This window comes from Hippocampus zosterae, chromosome 8 (genome assembly GCF_025434085.1).
Source record: "Hippocampus zosterae strain Florida chromosome 8, ASM2543408v3, whole genome shotgun sequence".
NCBI lineage: Eukaryota > Metazoa > Chordata > Actinopteri > Syngnathiformes > Syngnathidae > Hippocampus > Hippocampus zosterae.
Window position 1 is genome coordinate 13431493 of NC_067458.1, and position 21498 is coordinate 13452990.

Genomic DNA, 21498 nt, shown 5'->3' on the forward strand with positions numbered 1-21498 from the left:
AACATTTTATTTTTATTTTTTAAACTGTGTATTCATTCGTGACACCTAAACGTACCGCAATGTCGTGTCCCGTACTCCAGCTAAGTTCAATTTAATGGCTCTGAAATTAGAGGTCTCATGTGAGGCATAGTGTCACATTAGATGAGGTGATTATGGTAGACTTAATTACAACTTTGTTGCCTAATGTGTGCATGCTGCACGTTTTCATGCCCGTGAAGTACTACACTGTCTGGGAACTAGCAAACACAAAATAGATCAAACGCTCGACAGCCAGCGGATATTCTCCAGTGAGTGGAAGCAGAGTTTTACAGCTCTGGCTGCACGCGACAGGGAGAATGCCTCGTTTGAACATTCGGAGAAAGGTTGCAAGCACATCAAGAAGGACACGGCTGTTTTTGATTGGCCTAAAAAAGATGAGGGAAAAGCAATTTCTAATGGGGTCCTGTGTGCCCCGTTGCCTAAGTGATGCCACATCCCTTGGTAAATGTGCTAATGGTTCATGGAACTGAGAGGACGGAGTTGACCCCAGCAATGTAAACAGGCGGACAAAAGGGAGCCGTGTCGAGTGTGAAACGCCTGCCTGGACGTGCAGGTAGGCATTAGGTTTCACCCTGCGCAGTCCCACCAGTGTATCCATGACTTGGGAGGGGGCATTTGCTTTTCTAGCGAAAGAGAGCAAAAACAAACATTCAAACAAAGTCCTAGTAGTGGGACAGGTATGGATGAGGTGGGGAGACAGGAATCCTGCTAGGGAGTGATCGGAGTGAAAGGGTGTGGATGCAGAGATAACTTTGTGGTCAGTCACAACAGAGCGTGTTGACCATTTGCTCTCAAGTGTTTATTTGTTTGCCTGTGCCCCGGGGGTGGAAAAGGCAATTTTACTCCTTAACTTGCAGCTAGAATGTCAGAAGCAGATAATCGTGGGAAATAGTGACTCATGGAAGTCATATATTGGCCCCTTTGTGATTATAATAGAGACGTTTAACTGGTTCCGTGGGCTTCAAATGTAATGTCACTTGTTCACCAGGCTGAGCATGTCGAAAAACATGTTGCATCATGTTCACTCAGCCGTATGATTTTTGCATTTAACGCTGCCGTCAGTTGATTTAGTATTTGCCATGCACGCGGATGCGGAAAGCAGTTCAGCTCACAGTTGGCCGCTTCCTCGTCGTTTGGAGCATTTTCACTCTGGGCTCATGTCAATTTTCTGTCGGCAAGCGAGAGTCGACTCCAAATGTGAGATGTCTTGATAAATCAACATCACTTTAAAATCTTTTAAGATACGCTGTGCTCCTGGCTCATAGGCGCAGGCTATGTTTTATAAATGGGGATTCAAAAAAAATATATATATAATACTGGAATTAGACATGGGTTGATAAGGTGGAGCATCCCCTCTCCCATAATAGGTCACAGTGGGGTTGGACAGGGGCGGGCTCTGTCTGTTTGACAGTATTGGTTGCACCCAGTTTCTGACAGTTAGGTGGTCCCGCTTCCAAATGCCAATCAAGGATTTCCCCTTCTCATGATTATTGGCCCCATGCGCTTATTTGGCAGGCTGTGTGGGTTCAAAGCATTTCCCTGACTACCATTTCACCGCTGAACTAACGTTCCCTCCCTCGCGATGTGTTTGCCCCACAGGTGAGAGGATCGATGATGCCCATCTCCAAGAGAGTTTGGATCGGACTTTTTTAATCAGAAGCCTTTTGTCACGACACAAAAACCTGCGAGAGACCACCAAAGCTTGGCGCCATGTGGAAACTACACACCTTGTGCTGGTTTATCATCACGCTGCTCCAAGTCCACTCCACTGAAGGTAAGTGCAGGCGAAACTCTTTAGGACTGTAAAAACAGAGCACCATTTTACAGCATCCTGCGAATGAGTGTTTCAGGCTCACTGACAGTCAGTCACTCGGTGGGGAATTTTTTTTCTTATAGACTTATTTAGGAATTCTCAAATGAGCAATGAAAATGTAATGCTCACACTGCTCCTCTGGGGTCCCACAGTGCATGTCTAAGTAATGTGACTCAGAGGACCATAGGCTCAGGCGGATGGGGATGATAGGGAGCGCTTTCATTAGTCGGTATATCTCAGACAAATTGTGATTTGCCAGAGATTTTCTGCATGAGAGTGCCAGTTGTTCCCAGCGGCATCGGAGCTGGATGCGTTTCGAAATTTGGGCCTAAAATGTTCTGTTGTGGACGGCGTTCACAGATTGCACACCCGAAAAACGTTGATGTTTTAATCACGGTGCATTTTAGCTCTGATTAAATCAGTCTCGGTTGTATCCTAATGGCCAGATTTAGATGTCTAAACTGCATATCATAAACAATTTCCTCTACTTATTAGTGTTTAATCACTGCAGTAGTGTTACACTACATTTGGTAATTGCTGATTGCTTTAAAAAATTGGCTTCTCTTTAGTGGAGTATATCAGAAGAGCTATTAAAGATTGGTTTCTTTGGTGCCAACTGTTGTAGGTCTCAGCCAGGCTTTCCTTTTTGGGAAGTTCAGTGATTTAAGATTATTGAAACGAGTTGGCAAATTAACAATTGTTGCAGCACGTCAATCAAGACACCTGTCTGTAATTCTAATATACAATTTATTTTTAGCGTGTGTTATCTGGCTTGGAAGTAGAGTGTGTGGCTCCTTTCAGCTTCAGTGGGTTTGTCAAACACTGAGAAGCAGAATTTCATCAATGCTGCAACATACATCATTTCGCGTCATGCGGCGATAAGAGCTTGCAATTTTCCGGGCTTATAATGTGACTACACCTTGAGCAAATGGAGATAGTTGGTATCACCAGAGAGCTCTCGCATGGCGCTACATCGATTTCAAATGTAGTGTTAGGCTTCTGGAAGCCCAGACATGGATGTTAAAAATATCCACACATTTAGTGTTGAGCATGATAATCAACTTCTCAACGCATGCTCTGACATGTACGATCAGAAAAATTTACAATATAGGCAGCATTCAAACAATAGCAAATAGGACTTATCATGTCAAGTTAAAGTTGCTACATTCCTTCAAATCAAAACAAAACCAGAAAAAAAGAGTAACTTTTGGACCTTGTTTGTGGTTTACCCTCCAGAATTCTATGTGGGCTAACTTCCTACCCGGTGAAAGTGTGGATGTGAGTGTCAACAGTGAGTGTTGATATATGCCTGATAATTGATTGGCAACCAGTATCACCTCCAATAGACTTTTAAAAAGGCCATAATAGAGGACATTAGAAAAGTATGAAGGTTTTAGACTCTACAAAACTAACTTTTGTCGTGTTTAAATAACTGAAGCTTGTTTAAGGTACTTGTGGCCATAAGTAGAAATGTGTAAAATCTATTAAATAATGCGCACTTGGTTTGGCTATTGAAAACATTTGTCATTTGTTAGTTTGCCCCGGCACCCCCTCCGTCAGTCCCATTTCCCATCTCAGCTGCAGAGATCAGCTCCGAAACAGTTCATTACAAACAATATCCCCAAGTCCACACGCTTCATTAAACTGCGTCTATGCCTAATATCTTTTTAATGTATTTTTATAATTGAATTAAATGAGTTAGTGAAATGTTGTAAATAGTTTAAAGTTTGTATTTGGAAGGAAGAGCGCGACACATACAACATTATTCATTTTGCTGAAAGGGGTTTGTGTTGTGACCACAATTACAATGTACTGTGTATCTCATCCTCCACACCCTGCGATGCCTGTTGGACTGCGGTCCACATGTATACATGTCTTTCATCTATATTTGCACAGCTGTTTCACTGTCATCCCAAGGCTTTCATCCTATACTCTTGCTTTCCTCCCTCACCCTCACCTTCTTATCTCTATGAAAGAAAACGTGTGCGCGTATAGATCTACGGTACAGAGCTAACGGACACGTGAACAGCATTTTTTTCTGAAATTTGAGTGAATGTGGAGGTGGCTTTATGGTGTTTCATATTATGGGATTTGATTTGTATTGCACTCGAGTAAAAATGAACACAGGCGCACGGATACGAGCACATCCGTTGAAACTTGAAATGTGACATTTTGCCCAACAGGCTTTAGGAGTATCTACGATTGCCAGTCGTCTTTTCTCTTGTCATTTCCACTTTTTGGAAACTAAAGATAGTGCCGGAATTTCATTCTCTGCAGTCAGCGTCTGTTCTTGAGATTTCCTATGACCTGCATTTCTGGCCATCCTCCACGGTCAGACGATAGACAGTCATTGGCTAGATAGTATTATTATTATTTATTATTATTATTTATTTTTTGGGTCACTATTCATTCATGTAGTCGTTGGGTGGTCTTCATACTCTGCTCTAAAGGAACCAATAAGAGCTCGACTGAAACTGCATTGTCTGGCAGGACATTCGGGTTTTGATTTTAGTACTCATCATGCTGTGTTGTCATAGAATCATCGGATGTATTCATTACTCAAGGGACAGCACGTACTCATTTCAATTATAAAATTGTCAGATTTGATCATCACACATTTTAGCATTTCAAATTCTGCACTCAAAAGGTTATATATCGAGGCAAGATGACCTCTACTGACACTTGAACGTGTGTGTATGAGGTCAGTTGTGGTGGGGGAGTCCTTAGTGTTTCGATTGCTTCAGGATTTAGACTAATTGCTTCTACATCTCCTAAAAAGCCTTTGGCGCAAACTAGGGTGTTTGGTTGATGTGGGTGTTTACCAGACAGGGAGGGTCTCACAAAGGTTATTGTAGCATTGAGGTGTGGGGGAGGGGTCAATGTCTTTGCATCTTAGGCTTGATCCATAATAAGAGCTCAAAGTCGAGATTTCTCAATAGCACTGCATTTGACATTCTTAATCTGTCAACCTGTTGGGCTGCCTCTTGGCAAATTACAAACAACTCAACTTTCGTAAAGTGTGCGTTAATTGCCTCATAAAAGATAATCGAACTTGATAAAAGCGTGATTCCTGTTTAATTACTATAGACCAGCCAACAAGACGAAAGCCTGCATTGCGACCCTTTATCATACCTTACCTTTCGAACACCATAGGTGAGAAATGGATGAATTATATTTCCAAAACAATTGATTACAAATTGTAATTGACCTTTTTGTTAACTTTATCACACCACAAAACAACAGTTTCCTTTAATTGCCACCGAAACATGTGACTTATATTCTTCCTGATAGAGTGCTTTGTGTAAAGCTCTTGTTTTATTAGTCAACGGTTTCCCACAAGTAGTGAAGTCTTCAGACAATATTCTTTACATGGCAGTATCTTGTTAGTTTTGCATTAATGTACTGATGGTTTACGATTATGGATAGTGCTGTGCTGTATGGACAAATTGTTATTTCCAGAAACAGGAAATTTCATTCCATAATAATTAGATATTTCTCCTTAAAATTGCATCAACGGTAGGTGGTTTTATTTTCTCGTTTCCCCTTTTATCTTTTATTTTTTTAATTTTTTTTTTCATGAAACACATTCCATAAAAGAAACCAGACGAAAATGAAATGCATAATAACACATAAAAGACTCATCTCATCTCATCTCATCTTCCGTACCGCTTGATCCTCACTAGGGTCGCGGGGGGTGCTGGAGCCTATCCCAGCTGTCTTCGGGCAGCAGGCAGGGGACACCCTGAATTGGTTGCCAGCCAATCACAGGGCACACAGAAACGAACAACCATTCGCACCCACACTCACACAAATTAGAGTGTTCAATCAGCCTGCCACGCATGTTTTTGGAATGTGGGAGGAAACCGGAGCACCCGGAGAAAACCCACGCAGGCCCGGGGAGAACATGCAAACTCCACACAGGGAGGCCGGAGCTGGAATCGAACCCGGTTCCTCTGCACTGTGAAGCCGACGTGCTAACCACTGGACTACCGACTATATATATATATATATATATATATATATAATATATATATATATATATATATAAAATATAAAAGATATCCAGTGGCCAGATAAATACCATACTCTGGTCTGGTTTGCATACCATTTTTTTAAGGAATGCAGTGAAGTGTAATGTCAATAGTTAGAAAGTAACACAGTATCACTATGCTTTAGTGACATTCAAGCAAACCTACCATTTAACTATTTAACCACTAAATCTATAAACTGTTTCAAAGATTGAGTTTTGCACACTTGTTCTGGTCTGGTCAATCTGACTGTGCTGTGCTGCAAAGAGAAAGGCGTATGTCAACCAGAGCTGAAGAAATAAAGTGAATAAAGAAGAAATAAAATACTTCTTTTTGAGAACATCACATTGACGTTCCTTTCAGAATCATTGCCTGGCATAATATACCACCGATACACCCACAGAATTAGACATTGATCCCAAATGAGATATGTCAGTAATGAGAAATTACAACACTCACTCTAGCAAAGCAAAAATGTAAATTGTAAAAATATGAACATTCACCATCATTCAGAACCGAAATCATACAGAAGAGTGTTGAATTTGGCCATGCGGCATTTAATTAATGATCATCATAAAAAATGTGGACAAAGATGATTCTATTCCTGTGTTCACTGAGAAGAAGATCAAACGCTTACTTTTCAAAGGGTTGGACTTATTTATGATGAACACCGTTGGGAGGCATTCATTGTTAAACCTTTTACATTTGCATATTCCGCGTTGGCCAAAACACCATCGATAGTTTTGACAGGAGTACATTCAACAAGTTGCCTTACTGCCTGTCCCAAAAGTCACTCGACTTTGGTGTCTATCGAACGGCAGGATCATTTCCTTTGTCCTGCTTGTTTCCTCTGTGGCTGTTACCATAGCAACCAGAAAAAAATTAACTGAGGGTATGATTCACAAAGAAATCCTCTCATGTTTTCAATAACGTGTAATTCAGCGATGATTTTCTTTGGTAACACACGATTAAGCCGTCTTCCTCGTCTTCCTGTGTTATTTAGTCAGGCTGAGAGGATTTGTCGGCATCAGCAAGTGAATAAAAATTCACACTTAGCATCAGCAGTGCACTCTCTTCAAAGGCTTCCCTGAAGATTGTTCGAATTACACTGAGTGGAGCAATGTTTCTGTGTCAAGGAGAAAGGGGGATTGTGACATGTCAGACGCACAGCTGAGAATCTATCAAGACAAGCTCAGTTTCTCTGATTCTGGTCTCACTAACTTTTTCTCTTTTTAACTTCTTCTAACAGCAAACGATCAAAAAAATGTGAGCAGCTTATAAATGGCATTGCATTTTTTTAAACAATACAATAAAGCCAATGACATGTTTGTATTGGCAGACCTCTGTAAATTAGGTCGCAGTGGATTTTTGAACTCTAATTCTTTTTTTTTTTTCATATTCTATTTGTCATTCCATTAAGATGACACTTTTGTCGGTTGTGTCTCTGACTTGAAGGGCATTTCAATACTGTGCCATGATTTAAAAGCTCTTTCATAGATCAAACTTTGAGCAAGTTTTTTTTTTCTTACACTAACTCCTGTTTCTTTTCACAGCTTGATTTGTTTGAAGTACTTGAATTTTCTCAAGGGCAATCGAGAAGGGCACCTTTAAAAGTCCTTTTTTGGGGGGAGTGGGTGGGAAGGGGATCATGTGAAAGCAAAGGAGAAGAGGCTGTAAACCTTAATCTCAAAGTGAATAGAGTGAAATAGACAATCAGGGTGTTCCAAAATGTAATTACTGCAAGTAAAAGCTGAGGGGCTTCATTCGAGCCAGAACCTGTAAGAGCACCATCGTGTGGCACCCACTGCCATGCCGCAATTTTCTCTGGGTAGTTATTATTTGCTGGCTTCAAGTAAACTTGAAATTGGTTGCAAAATGGGTTCCAAATGTATATATACAATATTGAAGTAAGTCCATTAGAACAAAGACAACATAGAAACAGTCCCTCTTCGGAGAGCTGTGTGAGTTCTGTTACTGTGCATGCTGCTTGGTTTTCCGTCTTTCTTGTCCACAGGCCTTTGCCAAGACTAAGGCAAGTAGTTTGTTCAGTGCTGAATTCATGCGGTACTGTCCTCGAGATTCATGCGAGATGTATTCCTGGCATGCAAAATACACAATCGGGTTTGCAGTGCCGTGTGAATGCTGATCATTTCATCTCGTCCTGTTTACATGAAACTTCAAGAAAAATGCCAGAAGAAAAGCAGCTTTTTCATATCCTGTTCACATCTAAACATATCCTAAAACAGGAATAAGCCAATGGATAATTTTCTTTTTTCTCATGTTTTTGTTTCACAAGTCCAGTTCGTTTTGTCTAACCTTCTATGCCTTGCTGTCACTGGGGTTGTTTGCGGCCAACTGTTGAATCTGGCTTCCCAGGGACCCAGGCCGGCGTGGGGGGCCTTGTGTACCAAGGCCCACCGTGCTGTCATGTCTCTTTCATCACCAGCCAGGCTTGGAGATAAGGAGACAATGAGCAGTGGCAAGGTGTAGCCACAGCCCCTAGGTCTCCTCCCCGCCGAGCACTTCAAATCCTCATTAGGATTTTCAGCGAAGGAAGGAGGGATTTTGTTGGATTAGTGCTTTGTCACAGCTGGCCCCAGGTTGGTGTTTGTCATGCAGTGCATTGCAGAGTGCTGACATACTCCCATCCAACCCAAACACAGACCTCCTTTCACCTGGCTACTGAGGGGTGGGGTGGGTGTTGGGGTGCGGGGGGCATGCCATGTTTGTTTTGAATCAACTTTTGATTCATTCGACTGCAGTACACTGTTTTGCTTTCCATTGTCAGAAGTTGTAAAGGACAGCAAACTCCTGTCTGGTGTACCACTCTTCAACATCTGCAGTTGCTGCCTTAAATGTAGAGCACTAGAGCCTGTTCATTGGTCAACAGATGTCCATCACTTTCTGTGCGAAATTAAGAATGAAATGGTGAAAATCATCATTCAAAAGTATTTAAAAAATATTTTGGATTATGCTGCACTGCTTATGTTTCCCCATCTTCCCCTTCTTTTAGCGGCATCCCGCCTTCACACGCCGTAGTTGAAACACCGGCCAGGGTTTGTCATTCCTATCCATACTGATCATTTCATATGGCCATACTGAACTTTACCGCTCATTACAGTTACTGGTGTTTTTAACCAGTGTTTTCAAACTGCCTTTTTGTACTTACTTATGCAGAAGAAATTTTGACACGAATCTGTTATTAGCTGTTTAAGATATCCTTTATTTGTCCCACACTGGGGAAATTTAGTTTGCAGTCACCTTCGATAACACTTGTGACAGAAAACTTCCCTGTAAATTTCCCCAGTGTGGGACAAATAAAGGATATCTTAATCTTATCTTATCTTAAACACTGTTTTCTTTCATCTGTAATGTTTCCTCTTCATCCTGAGTAATTACAAGCATGTTGTCTCTTGGGGCTTCCTCAAACTACACCACTGCCCCCTCTCCCCGAGATGGACGCACTGTCAGACTACCAGATAAATATCGTTCTCTGTCTTGGACCGGGCGAGACTAGACACCACTTGATTGTCGTGCGCTTCCACCAAAATTCAGTTCATCGGTGCAGGTCCGTCGGGGAGGCGGGACAAGCAGGTGTAGCCATGTTGATGAAGGCGTTATGTGGATGTGCGTTTGTTCTCTGCTTGGTGAAGGACAAAAAAAGGAGGTTGGTTCAGTGTGAGAGGGCTTGCGTGTTTGTGGGAAATCTACCTTTGCCTGGTATTCACTGAGCTGATCCTTGTGGATAATGGCCATTCAGTAAAGTCACAGAAGGCCCTCATTGGGTGGGATCACTGGGTCTCTTGATTAGTTGTCTACCCTCATCCTTTCCCCGTCAGCCCTGTATTTTACCGTCATGCTTTGTCTCATTTTGAGCTTGTTTCAACAGAATCATGCAGGTTCCATACAAATATATCTAAAGCAATCTGGAAAACATTTTTGCAACCCATGGATTCTCTTCTGTGAATCCCAAATACGAGAGTATCTGACATCTCTCTAAAGGAAAAACGAGTCACAGTTCAAAGAAAAGTTTTTTGGGGACATGGGGCTATAATATTGCCCGCGTCGGCAATGTCTTATGAGCCAAGTTTGAAATCAACATTGAAATGCTTTCATTCTAAGACTGTGCTTTTTATTTGCTCATATAACAATCCAGATTTTACTTTTGTAGTCCTGAGCAAATTATTCTTTTGTATCTTATGAAGTAACATTCCCACTGAAATCAATACAAGATATAACCCACTTAAACGCAGAAGAGTGGGGATATAAAAGGCAGATCTCCCTTCATATGATTACTGATCAAGCGGTCTGTGAAAGGGACAGATGAGGAGAATGTTTTTGATTATCTAGTAGATGGTATTTCAAAGCAGAACCAGCATGCAAGCTTCGAGAGCACAAATGAACTAGCTTGTTAGGTCAAAGGGCAGATGAAGCTGACTTCCCTTTTTGCTACTGTATCACTGACAAATTTTAAGGTGATTCGACTGCAGTTTCAGGTCACACGGAGCTGCGCTATACACTTTTCATCAGCAGAGCAAAGTCTTCTAGGGTTGAATTCGCAAATGACCGCATGGTGCCAAGATTCAGTCATACACAGCACATTGAACTGTACTATGTATTCAACAAATTATAATGATGCTGCACATATTGCAGCGTTTGAAATGCTGTTGTTGCTGCACATTACAGTGGTAGCTTGAGATCCGATTGCTGTACGCTGGCGGCTGACTCAACTCACTTCACGACAAGCAGCAATTAGCTTCTTAAACGATTCTTCAAGAAAGTGGCTTCAAAGGTTACTGTCAAATTACACACTATGTATTTAAAATTGCAGAGTCTCCACTAACAACATAGTCACATTGGCTAAAAAATTGCATCTATTTGGCGGCGGCGTTGCATTCCAAGCAATGGCTTCATAAACGGTGGAGCAACACATGTATTTACACAGGCATGTATTGTTCATCCTCTTCAAAGAATAACAAATGTTACAGCCATACTGCCCAGCAAATGCAAAAGGAATTATATTAAAAACATTGAGTTTCCCCCTGAACATGAGCAGTTAATTCACGCAGGTATTGGCGGGAGATGCTTTCACTGCAGATGAAAGCCATTTTCATCTTAGTATGTGAAAGGTCAATCCATATGGTGTTCTGTTAACAGAACATAATATACATGAATTATGCATATTTTGAGGAGTTTTGAAAGGTATTTTTTGTGAAACATTCTAATGCAAGACATTGCTTTGCATTAACCAGCGTCCTCTTTGTCCTATTGCTTTTCTTGTCCTGATTTAGAGCGGCTATAAATTCAGTTGAGACTTCTCTAAACGATGAATGGTGGAACTGGGGGTTGTAAATATAAAGCATTCAGACCTAGCACCTTTCGAAGGAAGTCTGACTTCCCATTTATGAAGCTCGTTAAGTAGTTTCCTCGGCAGATGATATAAATGGGCATTTGAAAAAAAATGAACATTGCACGAACAGAATAATTGTTTTCCTTTTTTCATTTCGTATTTTTTAACGGTACCTAAGAATCTTGCTCTGTATACTCTCATCTGGAGTCCAATGTTCATACCAGTGTCATCTCCAGCAGATTGATTTATGCTGCTTGAAATAGTTATGACAAAGAAGATGTCTGCAGCAATGTAGCTCATCTTCCCACACCCGTCATGTTTTCTTCTTTAGGCAGCGAGCTAGTTGAGACTGATTCAAAGTATCTCCGCCGGTTGCAGCTACACTAAGTCATTCTCTCAACTTTTACCTCACTTGCCTCCAAATAATGAATGTGACGAGTCGAACCAAATTTAGCTAGCTATTCCAACACAATATCAAGTGTAAATGTATGCTAATAGTATTATGAATTCATATAAACCTCAACATTGGTCGCAATCCAAGTGACCATAGGCAGTCTGGGAAAGCCATGTTGTTGTAGCTTATTATCCCATTTTCAAAAGTCACCATTTAGACAAAGAGGTCGCAAATTTCTGGTTTGCTTGCTGTCAGCTTTAACTTGTCAGCCCTAGACCATTTGTCCTGTGACAGATCACTACATATTGACCCCGTGTGACTCAGCATTTGACCTTGTGAGTCATTATGACCCCTAACTGTGTCCATATGTCAAGGGCTTGGCTCTCTTTTCTTAAGCCCCTAAAGTAAACTATCGCCTGAAGAACACAGCAATCCAAGGTTTCCCATGTGGAAACAGTACAAATCAATAGCAATAGAGTAAGTCATTTTTAATTAACTGAGATAAATGACCATACCAATACCGCCGCGGTTGTGATTTCTTTGTGTTGCTTTATCTTCATTTCAAATTAGCAGATGATTTACACACCATCTGCTAAAAAAAAAAAAAAAAAAAAGAAAATCTTGAAATCAGTTTTAACTGAACCAAAAAGTGAATACATGAGAGCCAGCTATTAAGCTGTTTCCTTGCTGTGATGGCAGGAAACAGTTGAACAGTTGCAACACCGTGAATGGTAGTTAGAAGGCATTACACAATCGGCAAAAATGAACTCTGAATTTCGATATGGATTGGACACGGACAAGACTTTTTGCTGTCAGTTTCTCACTCCATTTAATGTGCACGCGTTCATAGATGTCATTGCCAACTCGAGAGAATTTGTTGTGACTGTGATCGTTCGTCATTTGTATTTATTTTGAGTGTCATGAGTCAAAAGTTAACATTGAAAACGTTTTAAATTGCTGTACTCTCTAAAAATGGGGATAAAATAAAGATGGGTAAGATGAGTTCGGATGAAATGATCTTTAAGAATTGTGTTCGGTTTTCAGCTGATGCTAGTTTTACAACTATATGCGGTGTCAAATTAATTGAATTAAAATCAGAACTTCTTTAGATTGTGACCACAAAAAAATAACGTGATGAAACCCTTGAAGTTCAAGGATTAAAATGTAAAAATAATGCTGCTAAACGAAAGGTGCATTGTTTTGCTGTGATGGATGAACAGTTGTATCATTACACAAAACCTCGCTGTGAAATCAAATGAGAATTTTTCAACATAGCAACTCATCCTAACGAGGAGGCAGCACGTCCGCAGTCTAGACTGAGAGTTGAATCAGATGCGGTGTCCTCAATGGGCCGGCGAGCAGACTTCAATGGTAGGCAGGGGGTCAGTCGAAGCACAAGCCAAATAATGTGGCACAAATGCATACACACGAGAGTGTAGTCTCATCTAAGGAAACAAGCTTGAGGAAGTGCACCCGGGGAATGCAAACCAAGCAGATGGACTGCTCTCATTTGTGGAACTGGAAAAATGTTTCCTTATTGAATCAAGGGGCATCAAACGCTTCATTGGAGCAAAGACTGAACGGAGTCCGATCCGCTCGACGAATATGAGTCTATTTTTTCATCATTTGTAATGGAAACAGTGGCAGCGAGCTGGCAAACACACCCCCAATCCAATTTGAAAGGTCTTTCAAAGAAAATATGGCTGACACTCTTATCACATTTAAAAACGTACTTAATATAAAATGAAATATTGTAAGCGGCAAAGCAGCGTAATGAGGTCAAAAGTGCCGCTCTCACAAAAAAGCCGAAGTAACCTTTGAAGGAAATGTTTTATACAGTTTGCATTAAGAATGATCCGTTGGTTCACTTCACTACGACAACTGCAGGCAAAAAAAAAGATAAATACATAAAGTAAACAAACATACAATCGGCCCATTTTACACATTAATGCGAAAAGGGCTTTGACCATATAATTGGCCCCACAAATTTTTATTACACTGTATTACCTTGCTTATTATTTTCATGGGTCGACATTAACGGTGGTCCAATGGCTCTGGGCCATGACATCATTGTGCCGTGCCACCCAAATTGTACTGACACTGGCCCAATCGGGCCATTAAAAAATTATTCAACACATAAATAGGATGAAATGAAAGCGTTTTTACTCTTTAAAATATTTCATATTTCGAGTTTTATCCACTTGAATTGATCGGTCATCATGAATAGCTCCTTCAATGAAGAATAGCTTGAACAGGACATACAGCCCAGAAAATGTAAAAAAATATATAAACATGCAGAAAGGTAGCTACACCGAAGGAATATTTTCGTCCACTCTTAATACGGTACTAAGACATGACATAAAAATGGTCCCTCTCTTTCGAATGACCTCCAACTGAACATTCGGTAAGCCCCCTCGCTGCCCATCTTGACAACTCGTCTCAAAACTCATTTATATTCTTTGGTTTTTGACTCGGCATGACTGAGACTTGATCTTAGTTTGACTGTTTTATGCTTTCTACTGTCTTTGTGATTAATTTATTGTTTATTGTTTATATATATATATATATATATATATATATATATATATATATATATATATATATATATATATATATATAATATGTATGCTCCATGTACTGCACTTTGTAAACAGCCGTGGTTGTTTTAAAGTACTAATATGAGAGAATCACTGAAACTTGTATCTTATCATTAATATACAGGGCTTGTGCCAATGGTGGGCCAAAAAAAAAAGTGAGCACTCATGGCAAAAATGTACTGGTTGGATATTTGCAATATTTGCTAAAGATCACGGCACATAGTGAGATACTTTATGGTCATTGGAACCATTTCATTACAAGAACATGTCCTTGTCTGGGCTAAAAAGCACTCAACCTTTCTCTGTGTGCCCCCCCCCCCCCCCCCCCAAACACACACACACACACTGGCTGGCCCCAGGACGATCCGATATTGGACGGTGATATGACAGTGTGTGCTCGTGTGAGTGCAGCCAGCCGACATGTGCTGAAGTTGGGAAGTCAATAATGCATTATGAAAAAAGGGGGGAATTTATGACCTTGATGAGCCCCATTGAGCTTAATGCGGCCGGAAGGTTGATTTACATACACGTGTACATGGTGTTTCACCAGGCTGTGTATTTTCATTGCCTTCGTATCGCTAGCGAGACTTCAACAATAGAATTTCCTCTAGGATTAATTAAGTGTGCGTTTCGACATTATGTTTGTCTGCAATGAAAGACCAAACAAACCATGATGTGTTTGTGAAGGTCCTCTTTACATAAGATCATTTTATTGTTAAAACGGAGGTCAAATTTCACTAGTACCATTTCCCACAGAGGCTTTTGTATCCTCAAGTGCTCTATTGAGAAGTGAAAATGTTTGGTACTTGGTAAGAAGTATCCTACAAGGTTTATTTTGTGATAAAGGAGCCCACCTTAAGACTAGTATGCCTTCCGCCCGAAATCATGGGTTAGGCTCGAACACCTCCCCCGTGACCCTGTACAGGACAAGCGGTGTTGAAAAGGGATGGATGGAAGCCCACCTTAACACCAAAAGTGGGGCCTTGCACAGAAATGACAGCATCTATTTCATGTACCGATATCAAAGATGCTCTTGATAGACCCCATACCGTTGCTATGGAGGGATGAAAATGAACTGGAGGGAGTTGGATGGTGGGGAATACAAATAAGGTTCAAACACTTGTTTCCTTGCTGCTCTTTGCCTTGTCGTCTTCCACTATCCACACTTATCAGGCCTTTCTTTCTTCCGTCTTTGCAAGTGTTGTTTTTTTCCTGAACATTTCCTCCTATATCCAGCATTCAAGTATCCAATAAGACTTAGCTCTCACAAGAATCCTGCACTAGCATAACTGCCTGATGAAAGAGAAATAAATACCAAATGAAGTTTTGATCCCTCACTTCACTCCAGTGTTTGCTTTAATAAGTTATCTGAGAGACTTTGCTGAAACAAAAAAACATTTTGTGGGTGTGTTCTGCAAACAGTTTTGGCGTCTAGTGTGATATTTCCCAATATGCCTGCACTTCCTTGAGCCTAAATATCAATTTGGTTTTGTCTCTGTAGTTTCTTTAATATTCTGACTTTTTTTACTTGGCGACCAGGGATATAACGATGTCCAAATGGAACAATATGATATCACAACAGGAACCTCACAATACGATAAATTCTCACAATACTGGTGGGAGGTGGGTGAAAAAAAAAAGTCATGATACATGTATTGCAAAAAAGCATAATATTGTGTTATTGTACATAACAGCAGTAAACAATGAAGTAGGCTTGGTCAGTCATTTTATTGTCATGTTTTCCTTTTGGTTCACGGTCTCAAGTAAGAGTCGTGTTTGTTTCTTTTAAGATAGTGGCATGACAACAATGATATTGTGGCAATTTTAATATCACCATTATTCTGACATCCTGACATTATTTCGCAACATTAGATGTTATTTATTTATTTTTTACAAGCAGGGCTACCACATCAGCATGCAAGTTATATGCGGTAGACAGAATAAATTTGCTGTACGATATTGATTTAAACTGTGCCAACCAGTCATGACAACAGCATTGCATCTGCCTTCGTGTGAAAAAAAGACTTTAAGCATGTCTGAAGATATAGGCACGGAAAAGTCCAATATGTTGGTATGAATGTGTCATATGGCTGGTAAAATAAGCCTCATCTTTCGCAAATAGCAGATATTTTGTTCTTTCAAAACTATGAAGCAATGGCATTAAGCTGAAACATTCTGAACAAACAATATCATTCTAGATAGTGCTCGTCCTTCCTCCGACACACAATAAATAGTCCAAAAACAATGTCAAGGATATACGTTTCACACCCAAGTAACAATTCTTCCTCGACAATAGCCCACCTCATATCCTGCTGTTTGCGGGTGACACGAAATATTTTGTTTCTTCACTACTGGGTGGACCTAATTTCTGTTGTTGTAAAGGATATCTGTGGATTAGAGAGTCAGCTCTGTGGTAAGAACCTTAACTTTAAGTTTTCTTTTCCCTAGTGGGTGTCCTTTCCTTGTACTTTGGACCACAGAGAAAGGCCTGGGGTGGCAGAACTTGCAGGTCTCAAGCTGTGTTTCCTGTCGTTCCCTCACTAATGTTGTGGGTCAGACGATTCTTTCACCTCAAATCCAACCCAAGCAGAGACCTTGTAGGCTCAAACGAGCCAAATAATAGCTGGCCCAAGAGAGATGCTTGCTCTATTAAAAGCATCTGTTTAATGCCCATCAGAAAGGATATCAAAGAGCTGCGCTAACTGTATACGACAAGCATCGGCAGCGTCTGTGTCACACTCTGGACTGAAAGATTATCTGGTTTCCCATCAAAATAATCTGAAGATCTTTGTGTTCTGGTCACAGTGATGTCAAGGGTAAGGGCCTCAATAGGCCTTTTGATCAGCCGCAGCCCCAGGTCTCCCATCTCGAAGCATGGGTTACTCAAGTTACAAAGGGTCATTTTAATAAGAAAACCTCACTGGCAAGAAGGAAGTCAGAATAAGAGGCTGAATAGTTTGTTTTTTTTTCTATATTTAAACAATTTTTAAACACGATCACTGTTATGCCAAGAATCACTACTTTATCAAGAAAAAAATTATCTCCCACACTCTCCACCCCAAATAACAGAATGTCTGTGTTTTCCGCTAATTCACACTCCTGCATTGTTTTCTAAAACTTCCTCTTTAAAATCCATTTGCAGATATTTATGTTTCTAGGCTGCAAAATCTTGTTTTCATTTAAATTACAGCCAAATAAATTGTTTTGAGCCATTTTTTACTTGAGCCACAGAATAATTTGACATTTTACTGTTTCAGTTTTTATAGGGGAGGGGACAGTCTTTAGTCTGTTCTGATCGTCCTTGGTATATGAAGTAATGACTTGTTCTGTGCAAGTACAAGGTTTAAGGTTTCTACATGGCTGATGAAGACTCGAATGGCTCCCTATTCCTATGAAATGCAGAGGTACTTTGCTCATTACCCCTGCTTCAGTGACACTCATATCCTACCAGATGGTCACTTTCCAATTGATTTGGCTCATCTGCAAAAAAAAAAGAAAAAAAAAATCATTATTATATGATTGCACTTAAGAGACTGTGCATAATGGCTTTGTCTTGCAGATGGGAAATTCTCACAGTTCCTAAGATGCCTATTCTGGATCAGCCTAATGTCATTGCAAAGGTTACAACGGTAATAAATGCCAGCCTAGGAAGCTTTAAATAGAGTCTCCTCATTGGTGTAATAAAGTGCTATAACCCATGGAAATAGAGGTCCTTTGCACCAATCGAAGTCATTTACCAGCATGTTATAACAACATGTACGATAAGCAGATGTCGAAAGGTTGAGTTGTCCCGTCGTAAACTATCAAGCTACTCAGAAGAGAGCAAACCTCCGCCAAGACGGAATCATTTTGATAGATGATCGATTCATGCATGTGTTCGAACAAATTAGGGACACTTCCCACTCCGGCCAAAATGATTTTCCCCCCTCAGTACATTTAATACTGTATAAAATGTAATGATTGGTTTGGATGCTTGGTCCACATAACACATAAATAGGACAATACATGTTCACACCCAAGAGAATATGTTTTGTGGCTTTCTAATCGAGTCACACACAGTCAACACCATATGAGAAAGGAAGGCAGGAACTCATCCCAATTGAATTCCGAGGCACATTGTAGCTGTTGCGATTGTTTGCATGTACCCATGTGGTGTTTTCTCTTCCTTTAATTTGTCACCTGTCTCCGGCTGATGGAGAGAGACTCAAATGCTTTTCAAGTGGATGGATGGATTGAACAGAATGCCTGATTGGGAAACATATCGACAAGACTGCGATAAGGATCTGGCCAGTTATCTCTCTGCTCCACCATGTTGCCATGGTCACAGCACTATCTACCTAATATGCTACTGAATATGCATTAGCTTTTTGCGGTTTAATACTTGCATATAATTAGATTTGACTGATAGGCATCACTTTTCTGTCAGCGTTTCCGTTTGCTGCTGTGCAGTCTCAAAACAATAGTGATGAACATGTGCAAGAGGTATGAGGGTGATACCTACTCGTGAAGAGGAGGAAGAGGAGGAGTAGAATATGAAAACAGAATTTAATGTTACTTTTTGTCAGTATTTCTTTTTTTACAAATGTTTTTCCCCCCTTAAAAATGCCTCTTAAAAACACCAGACAAGTCACAGTAAATTCATAGTGAAATTCCAAAAGTTGAACATCAACAACACTATAACGACAAAATATAGAAATCAAATCTTTTTCATATCATTGACCAACATAATTGTTTGATTCCTTGTGCAAAAAAAATCTTACTGTAATGGCTCAGTTGCATAATGAAATTATTTCATATAAATGAGAGAGAGAGAGAGAAAGACAGAGAGAGAGAGAGAGAGAGTGAAAACCAGATCCGTTTTGGCATTTCGCATTTTCATATTTGAGTCATACAAAGAAATTGAATTGTTGATTTGGCACATGTGGTTGATGGAGCTAAATGAGTTAAAATGGTGAAAGCATGGCAGCCTCTGTGACTGAAATGTCACCCAGACCTTGCGTGATGCTCACTTGGTTAATTTGAGTTCCGGATCCTCAATGTGGCTTCTCTATAGTGATAGTAATATTGATATACGTAATATAACGTTACTGCTGCTGAGGACTTGGTCTCTGTTAATTATATGCCTACTGTTGAATTGTGGCTTATTAATTTCCATGGTGTCAGTTGCAGTACACGCTAACTGGTACACCTGTAATGCTTTTTGTTCAGGATATTTACATTAAAAAACAAACAAACAAACAAACAAACACACGGGTGAAATTGCAGCTCGAAAACAAATTGAAACTGTTGAAATGTGTTGGACATGTGAATCGGAGACGCACATTGTTCAGCATTCACGCTATCCACTCATCACTTCACCAGTCCCATCACAGCCAAGCAAGGAAAAGAACACCGATATTTGAGTGAGAATTTCTTTGCATAATAGGAGCATACTACCGCGACATACCTCTGAAGTGTCGATGGCTAACGTGCGGTGCAATTCACTTGAATTCTTGGAGCTCAGCACTGTCTCGTGTCATCACTGCGCAAGAGCGAATGAACACACTTGGATGGCTCACTGCAGGGCCGTAGCTAGTCATTTCAATGCCCGAGGCAAACAACAAGACAAAATGTGAATTATCTTATAAAAGCCACTTTGTCCTGATTTTAAAATCTCTTACAGTGATCTAACACTGTAGGTTAGCTTTTTAATATGTACCACCAAAGACTGAATATTAATGTTCAGCATCATCTAAAGAGTGTGAGTAAATTGTCATATTTACCGGGATAGGTAAAGTTCTTAAAATCATTGATGATTTTTGTCTAACAAGTGAAGTGCTTCAAGACTTTAACAGTCCTGAGTACTGTATTTTCACAACTATAAGGCACCATTGAAAGGCTTAAATTTTCTCCAAAATGGACAGGGCACCTTATAATGCGGAGTGTCTAGTGTATGCGCCAAGTTCCAAAGCCTGACTGAGAGCATTTCTGGCCGACATGCTGTTTATACAGAGAAAAGGCGGACGTGAGTGATGACAGACATGCGGACGTCCGCCAATGAGTGAAGGGTGGGCATGTAAGAGGACGCTTAAGGCACGGCCCTAGCCGGTACCAGTCGTGCGAGTACATTGTAAAATGGCTAAATCAAGTACAACCGAACTTAGTTTTGCATCCGTTGCCTTTTTAAAAACGTGTTATTAGCGTGCATGCACGCATGCCGTATGTTTAGGCTGGCGTATGTTTGACCATGCCTGGCTGCACCCAATAATACAGTGCGTTTTGTGTATGTGTCAAATACAGAAATAGCACCCGTTACTGAGACTGTGCCCAACAATACGGTGCGCCGAATGGTCGTGAAAATACGGTAATAACATTTTGTAACATTAAATATTGTTGACCTTTTCTACCATTTTTTTGTACTCACATATTGCTGATGAAAAGTGTCTCTTGTGTCACTCTTCATTTCATATACCACTTGAATTTTTTTCATATATGATTAGAATTATTTTAATGACATAATTAGGTGACTTCTGTCCTCATCTTTTGGACACGTGTGATACATGGTTATATGAATGTCTGATGTTGTTCACCATGGTCCAATAAAGCCTCAGATTTGATTCAAATTGTTCTGCACACAACTGAGTGCCATGCTAGTGTTATTGTGAGTTCCTGGTCCGCTGGATTTCCGCTATCACACATGTACCATCTGACAGTAGGCTGGGAAAGTAGTACAGCAATGGGTCTGATCAATGGAGAGCAATTTCTGGACAATAATGCAATGAGACGGTTGAAGAATTAAGTGCATTTCTGGGACATACCATTTCATCCGATGTCTGGATTTTGACTCAATAATCAAGCATTATTACAGGGCCTGTCATCTGCGTGGTCGGAAATACATCATCATTCCCGGAATACATGAGTGAAAGCAGTGTACTGCTCATAGGTGTCAGTGTGTAGCTCCAGTCTGTTTTCCTACTTATGAACAATGACTACATCAGTCTGAAATAATAAAACCAGAAACAGAATTTTCAAAGGCTCTCCAGTGACTTAAGTATTTTACCAGCAATCGCTTCACACCGTGCACCAGTGGGTTTGGCTGCCAAGCTTGAGATCTATCACAAAGGTTCCTGCACATGTGCAAAAAAAAAAAACCTTAATCACCGAATGACCACAAAGAGAAATTAGAGACAGTAAGAGAAAGTAGGACGTGAACACCCATACAGTATAGCGCATGCATATTCACTGGGTAAAAAAAAAAAAAAAAATCTTTCAAGTCTAGCTCTTACATCGTGATAGAG

The 21498-nt window shown here is 40.3% G+C and overlaps 1 protein-coding gene across 25 annotated transcripts in view; it reads left to right on the top strand.

The window, feature by feature from the left end:
- Positions 1-21498, top strand: part of adgrl2a (adhesion G protein-coupled receptor L2a) — a 187771-nt gene that overhangs the window by 96936 nt on the left and 69337 nt on the right. For all 25 annotated transcript variants that reach the window (XM_052074441.1, XM_052074442.1, XM_052074448.1 and 22 more), the window contains one exon: positions 1639-1813. In XM_052074441.1, the coding sequence (XP_051930401.1) occupies positions 1750-1813 (64 nt within the window). In that variant the 5' untranslated portion in view covers positions 1639-1749. The remainder of the gene's footprint in view (positions 1-1638; positions 1814-21498) is intronic.